Source organism: Austrofundulus limnaeus, unplaced genomic scaffold, assembly GCF_001266775.1.
Source record: "Austrofundulus limnaeus strain Quisiro unplaced genomic scaffold, Austrofundulus_limnaeus-1.0 Scaffold0, whole genome shotgun sequence".
Classification (NCBI taxonomy): domain Eukaryota; kingdom Metazoa; phylum Chordata; class Actinopteri; order Cyprinodontiformes; family Rivulidae; genus Austrofundulus; species Austrofundulus limnaeus.
Window position 1 is genome coordinate 7,861,533 of NW_013952402.1, and position 8,028 is coordinate 7,869,560.

Here is an 8,028-nt window from a genome sequence, read left to right on the forward strand (position 1 = left end):
TCGTCACATATTGTCCAAGATTAACCTTCAGGGTGGATATAGCTCGCTAGCAGCCTCACACCAAGGACCTATCCACGTCATCATTTACCTAGAATGTTTTGTGTGTAAATAAAAAGGCTCCGTCCGTGTTAAAATATGTTTTTAAAAATTATAAAAACTAAATGGCCTAAACAGTATTTTTACAGTCTTTATTTTACAATTAAAATATATGTTTATCAAATAAAGTCTAATGTTACAACTAATCAGGGATCCCTTTAAGAAATAATCACTGAATATACTGCTACAGTTAATTATCTTTTGAAGTCAAGCCAATTCAAGGTGGCTGACAGAGCCAGTTGACCTTTAAAAATACAAAAATATCCATAAAGCTACTACTTTTACAGATTTTGAAAGCATTTAGTAGACGTTCATTCAAAATACACACTCAAAATGCTGCTGATTTTAAATAGCCTTGCTTGAAACTTGAGCTTTAAATTTTGGAGTCAATCCCGTTTGGCTGCTAGTAAAATATTTCATGAACCACTTGACAGCTTTTAAAGAAACTTGAAGAAACAGCTACTGAACTTGTGCATTAACTTTCGACATTGAAATTAAAGTATGGCTACCACAGCTATAAAAAAATTAAATGGCCATAATTCTGTCAGTTTAACAAATTTTGGTCTGAAACTTGTGTATCATCTCACAAAGAAATAAATGAAAATAAAAGATTTTGTAAAGATTTACAACAAACAGAAATTTTATGTTTGGGTCTAGTAGACTGAAACGAGTGGCTGTTTCACGGTTGAGATTCAGGCTCGAGTTAGTAGTGGCCTTAAAATAAAAAGGTCACACTCGTTTAAACAAAATGCCTGCAGCCGGAGGCGTGGAATGATAAACTGCCAACAGCCAAGAAAGAAGCCAAGAAGCAAAGATAAAGACACTACAGAGCTGCCACCGTGAGAAACTTACACAGTGTTGGTGTTCGAGTAGCTAAAAACGCCTGAGTGACAGTGTTATGACTGTATGTGCTGTCATACAACTGGAGTTTTCAGTAAAGCCTGTTTTTCCAGTTTCTCCACCTGACTGTATGAATCATTTAGGKCTATGAATAAGGTTTTTTATTAAAATCTCCGTCCTCGGTATGTGCACATTAACATGGCCTTCGCTTAATTTCTCACTGCTGAAGATTTTGTGAAAACGCAAACCTTTCAGCTCAGCATTCATGTTTTTTTAGCTCATCAGAAAACACCTCCACGCATTAACTCTCCTCCCCTCCGTCCTGCAGGTGAGAAGCCCTACAGGTGCACGTGGGACAGCTGCGACTGGCGCTTCGCTCGTTCGGACGAGCTGACGCGTCACTACCGGAAACACACGGGCGCCAAACCCTTCCAGTGCGCCGTCTGCTCCCGCTCCTTCTCCCGGTCCGACCACCTCGCCCTGCACATGAAGAGACACCAGAACTAGTGGCAGCGTTTTGCACACACACACACACACNGTGAGCGTGCATGTTGGTATAAAGTTTCCAGTGCACCTCTCTTGAAACAGACCACCCACTTGGAAGACCAACAGATTGATCACTGGGAGATCGGGGGACACACACACATTTGCACACACACACACACACCCACACACACACCCACACACACACACGTTTTGACGGTACATCATACAAGCCTCGTCTTGACCCCGGTTCAAGCTGAAGCTGTGCGGTGCAGAGCGGCGTTCGCTGACATCACAGCTCTTCCTGGAGCTGCTGTCTCATGCTACAACACTACGATAGCCTAACAACTATGTTGCTCTTCACTCAAACTGGGACAATTAGGAGGTTGTAACATAGGAAGATAGTGGCCAAAGTTTGGTCTAATAACCTTCAAGTACACTTGGCTTCGATTTCTTTGGACAAAACGCAAAGAAAACATGCCATAACAAAGAAAATGGTAGCTCCTACATGTGTTTCCAGACTGTTTGGACTCTCAGATAACTGAAATGAAAGCATTAGAACAAAATCATCTGTCTTTGTTGTAATGTAGAACTTCTTAAAAACAAAACAAAAAAATCTTTGTTTACTCATCGGTGTGTTTGTTTATGTAACTGCATAATCCAGATATATGATTTATTTTCAACCAAATTCTTACATTTGCACTAGAATTGATTAACTTCCTTTTTTCTTTTTTTTTTAATCTCGTGCACCACTGGAACGACCATTATCACTACTGGACTGGCTCTCTGTGAATGCCATGCAAGTCATTTCTGTTCTGATTATTAAAAATTGAAAGCATTTATTCTCACGAGACACGGAAGATGAAGCAGGGAAAAAAAGAGGGAGAGACTGAAAGTCTTTTTTTTTTTCATTTTATAGAGAGATCTCCGGTTGACTGAGTAATATAGGGACATGGACGGATAGCAAGAGCAGCAATTAGGTGATCAATTATTTAGTCCGTCTTTTCGATGGTCTTCTACCCAGAAACATGTAAGCAGAACGGATCTTAGAGATCATCCAATTAAAACAGAAGCAACTCTACTAGATGCACAACCTGAGTTAAGTGTCTCCAAATGAAATTTATGTGCAGATGTGCCATCTAATGTTTTACTTCCTTTTTTTAAAAAACATTTTAACCAAAGCATCATCTTCGTTGTTATCACCTTATGAAGTGCCTCCTTCTCTGGTTAATGTGTTTCTGTGTTTGTGGTAATTAGAGCTGTGATTAGTGTAGGCGGCTCTGTTTTAAACACACATGGTGCTGTTTTTGTTTGGATTCAGAATCTCTGGTCTCAGTTTGGGGGGTTGGCGTCTCAGTAATGCCCCCCTAATGCTGACCATCTCCATTGTAATATAACAGCTCAGTTCTGACCACTTCGCAGACATCCTGACATCGTGTGCAAAATTTGTACAAAGTGACTAGTTTGTCCTTTTTTGATGTAAAGGTACTCATTGCAATATCATGAAGACTGGTCATCATATAGTAAAAAAAAAATCTGCAAATAATTTTCTCACATTCATGGTTATATGCAGATACTAAATTACCATGTTTGTTTACCTATAGAAAGAGGCGAAATGACTGAAAACARCAAAGAGGTATGTTGACTAGAAGTGCTTTCACTTGACTTTTCATGGTTRGAGAGAGCGGCCATATTGTTCAGGGCAAGGACATCTCAACAAACAGTATTATTAGTTGGTAAAGCTGAATGTGGTAACCGTGACACATTAAATTAAGGACATCAGTGAAACTCTGTTTGCGTTTGACAACCATTTTTTTAATTTAATAGAAACACTTGTCAGTATATATAGAAGCTAACCAATGGAAAACAAATGTTTTTATGCAATTCTATGCAGAAATTTAACCATGATAAATTGTTTACATTGACAACCCACCCTTCTAATATGGTGTGGTCAATCTCCTGAAGCATGTGCAGTGCCTCTAGTCAGTATACCTCATTGGAAACCAGGTCATCGTCCATAAAAGATCTCTTATTGTGTCGAGCTCTGCCTATATGGCGTTCCACCACCCTGCTCGATTCCCAATATTTGTTCTTGACATGTGTCTTGAGCTTTCTGTTTTCTGTCTAATAGCAGATTCACCTTTTTGTATTTTCACCTAAATGTCTTTGCTGCAGCAGTACATTTATACAATTTCATCATTTTTGTGTACCTACACAGACTATAGCCAGCCAGACTATAGATCAATGAGCTGACTCATCCATTTCCACAAATTCTGCTTTGTTTATGCGGAATGTGGACCCATATTTCTGGAATACATAATATATCTGGGAAAACGAGTGAACTCTTTCAAGCTGCACCATTTGATATAGTTCAGGATTACCTTCTTTTTTATGTTTGGTTTTATAATTTGCAATGAGTACCTTTAACTCTGTATGCAGAAACTCGGCTCTATCAGTCCTTCAAACGTGGACATGTGCTATGTTAAAGGACAGGTTTGCTTTATCTTTTAACTTTTGGACGTCATTCTCCTTTTGGATGATTTTGTGTTTGTTTTTCCAGAGAACAATCATTTTATCTCATCACCTGCACTGAAATTCCTCTTGGAAAAATATAATAGAACACATTAACATTACTCTCAGTAGTAGCCTGAAAATACTTTTGTTATATATATAATTTTTGTTCTGTAACAAAATCAAACTGATCTCAATCACAAACTCAACCTATTAGGACATTTGAGGCTTTTTTAAAAAGCACCCACCAATCAGTGCACATTTTATTTAAAAAATCGGACAGAAACATTGAATAAAATTCATATCCTGTACATTTTTGCTTGTGTCTGGTCTTAACAGGAAATTGAACAATGTCATTAAGGAATAACTTGTGAACCTGTCCTTTAATGAGTGTTTGTTGGTGTGATTTAGTCTGAAACTCTAACTGTATTTGTTCATTCACTGCAGGTAGCGTAAAAAAATAATACAGCACTGTAATGTATCAAGGGAAAGCTGACTATTTATTTAATTGTGTAGAAGCTGGGACTAAACAGATCATCTGTTTTTATTTACCAGCCAAAAAATGCCTTAATGTAAATATATGCACTGTAAATACATTGTTCCATTTTTGTTTTGTTAAACAATAGGGCAAAAAAAAGAAAATGCCCCGCATCCAAAAAAAATTATGAGCCTTTTTTATTTTTTTGTTTTATTTTGTTAATTAAAACTATTTTGATGCCATTATTTTATATAATGTCCTTCCAACAACTTTTTTGTAGCTTTTTTTTTTTCTCCTTCCATGGTAAACGTTCCAAAGACAAAAGTTGTTTCTTTTTCTTCAACTGAGTGAAGCCGATGCTAATAATAAAGTCAAATGACACTTTTAAACTTTGTGTTTCTGCTGCTGAATTTGGGAGATAAGGTTGTTTTGTTTTTACTAACCTGCTAACATGTGGCAATGATGCAAATGTGCGCTACAGTTGGTGGTTTTCTCCATGAGGTTTAGATTAAAGCAAAAGGCATGCTGCGCAGCTAGAAAGCAATGGTGCCTGAGGGGTATTAAAAACAAGTCTGGTCACGGCTTGAATAAAACAAACGACACTAAACAACACACAAAGTTCGAAAATCCAAAGCATGGTTTCGGTGGAAGTGCAGGCAGTTCTGTTTTTCTTTGAGATTAGAGCTGACATATTTCAGAAGTCAGTCCTGAGGAGCAATCGGATGGGAAAGTTGTGGAGGAGAGGTGAAGTGCTCTCATCCAAGACCTGCGAGTAACCTGCAGTACCCTTGCTGATCAACAAACAATGGTCCTTTGATATCCCAGCAAGAGACAATGGACAAGAAAATAAATCTGACCACCGCTCCGGGGACCGGAGGGGAATCCCACTGTATTGAAATGGACGTTCAAACACRCAACACGGCACCATATGTTCTTGGTTTAAGTCGTAAATGTGACCCGGGGTCCTCTGTTGTAATCCACCTCAGATGTCTGAAAAAGTAGGAGGTCGAGAGGAAGACGATAGAGAAGAAGTGAAATGCAGAACAAGCTAAACAAAGGAGTCTCTGGAGGGACCCAATCAACCGCTTCCGTCCTCCTACGTCTCCTCTCCGTGTCCTCCTCCGCTTCTCTTACTTGATTTCAATTTTTTTTCCTTCTTTTTCTTTGTCTTTTTATGCATCAAGTCCCCCCCCCCCCCCTTGCTTCTGGGTGGAAAGCATTGTATGAAAGTCTAGGGGCTCTGCTCCGGAGGTCAGAGTGGAGACAGTTCTCATACTCTGCTTCACGCCTGATCTTTTATCCCCTTTCTTTTAAATGATACTGTCCATTTTTTTGCTCTAATTTAAAACTTTTAAATAGTCGTCTAATTATTGCCCTTAGAAAACACCAAAATGGCTGTGTTAAAATTCAGTGTGGTTGTAGTTGATGGTTATGTTCAACACAAGTGCTCAGTGCTCAAGATCTGTGGTTAAAACTTAAAGGAGACATGCTTTTAAATCCTTCCTTTTCACATTTAAATCACTCAGTTAAGTGGAGCTGCAATGCTTTGGTCTAAAGTCCTTACTGTAACTTCACAAGCCCCTCTTTCACCAGTGGTGTGTTTCAGATCAACTCGTTTTGAGGCTGTCTCTTTAAAATCCAAATTCCTTTAATTCAGCTGTTTTAAGACGTTTTGAGCTGAAGTTTTGTCTGATCATAGCTAAGAATCACCCCAAAAAACACACTGAATGCTAGTCRCAACTTTTTAATCAGCCATTTTTATTCAAAGTTTAAAATTAGTGTAGAAGTAGCCAAAAAGTATCTTCACCAAATTTTAAATGCTAATCAGAAATTCAAGATGGCCACTACAGCTAACTTTAAAAGGCYATAATTTAGCTATTTTAAGATGAAATTTGTTGTTGAGCAGCCAAAAATGATCACATGTTCACTGCTCATGCTAATCCCAGAATAAGCTAACCACTAATGCTAATGCTAATTTTACGTATAGGACTATAATCCAGCCATTTTTCAAAACATACACATCTGAAAATGTTAATGTTAATACAGTAGTATAGGGAAACAATCTTTAACAAAATCTAAACGTAAATAGAAAATTCATGATTCAAACCCACTTGTCAGGTTAAGGGTGGCACCTGGGGTGGACAATCGGGTGCTAGAGGTGCACTTGCCATTCCAGCCACCCCTCTGGCTCAGCCCCTGGACACAATAGTCCAGAAAACATCATAGAAAATAGAGAAAACTGAGTGAGTTGAAATATATCACGAATACAATATAAAGATAATTACGCAGCACCAAGAAAAACTAAATTCAACTTTTCTGCACTCCTAGAGACTCTAAGTACACACCAAAATGAATCTAAAAGCTAAAAAAAGGTGAATTTTGCATATGTCCTCTATAACTGTTGGAGTTTGTTAGTAAAACTATCTCAAAAACCGCAGGATAGATTTTAATGAAACACAGAACTTCAGCTGTTTAAGTTTTCATGTGTGCGTTTGCTTGTTAGAACCCCTGTTCTTTATTTGCTAAAGACTTAGAACACGCTGACAACACAGGCTTGCAGGTATTTTCGTTGAAGTCCGACAGCCGTGATGAGTGAGTGGGAGCTACCGGTTCATGTTTTTGGATCAACTAAATTAATGTCACACATCTGGAAGAAGGCTTCTGCCTGCTCCACCCTCTGCTGCGCTGCGTTGGTGTGATTCCCAGTTTCCCCCCATTTTTTTTTTTAAAGTTTTGTATGTGTGTGTTTTTATGTACGTGTGTTTGTGAGCGTGCATGTTGGTATAAAGTTTCCAGTGCACCTCTCTTGAAACAGACCACCCACTTGGAAGACCAACAGATTGATCACTGGGAGATCGGGAGACACACACACATTTGCACACACACACACTCCCATGCAGCTCCATCCAAAATCAACTTTTCCTGACAGTCTCAGAATAGAACATGTTATCAGAGATTGAAGAGATACAACAGCTGACAACATGCTGACTTAAAGACAAAGATAATATCTTCATCRGATGGATTTGTAATGAAGTTTCCGGTGTTGCTTTCATCACCTGCAATACACAATAACAGACAAAAAAAAATTGGGATTAACAGATGAAAATGCCTTTAGCTCATCATCAAAGGCCTATTATTTACACYTRCATGGCTGATTATCTGCACGTTACYGTAGAGGAACTACAGAAAAACTACTTCCACAGTGGGAAGATAATTAAACATTTTTCCAAGTGAAGATCAAATTTGAATTAAATTGTTTAAACCTGACATGTAGTTGGGGCCACACAGAGTCTGTCTCTGCAGTGGGGTTTTGGTTGTAAGTTGAAGACTTATAATGTGCATTAATCTGCGTTGTTATTCCTATTTTAAAAAGAAATGACCTTAAACAGAACAATGCTTCAACGTGGTACGTTATAGGGTTGGGCGATATTGGCAAAAGAATTAATCACGATTAATTGTGGTATTTAGCCAACAACGATTAATTTGTCGATTAATCCTCTGGAGTCCCTGGACGCCCTTATGTCCTGGTCACCAATTTAGTGGGAAAGATTTGCTCTTCATAAAAATCTTTTCCAAATTATATCAAAATCAGACTTCAGGCTTTACTTCAAATTTTAAAT

At 38.3% G+C, this 8,028-nt stretch overlaps 1 protein-coding gene across 2 annotated transcripts in view; it reads left to right on the forward strand.

Annotated features, from left to right (window-relative positions):
- klf5a (Kruppel like factor 5a) overlaps positions 1-4,411 on the forward strand; it is a 13,535-nt gene extending 9,124 nt beyond the window's left edge. The window contains exons 4-5 of one of the 2 annotated variants that reach the window (XM_014001637.1): positions 1,265-1,473; positions 1,602-4,411. In XM_014001637.1, coding sequence (XP_013857091.1) covers positions 1,265-1,443 — 179 coding nt within the window. In that variant the 3' untranslated portion in view covers positions 1,444-1,473; positions 1,602-4,411. Of the gene's footprint in view, positions 1-1,264; positions 1,474-1,586 lie in introns of both variants that reach the window. The other variant, XM_014001631.1, reaches the window with a different exon arrangement.
- Positions 4,412-8,028: the final 3,617 nt, after the last annotated feature.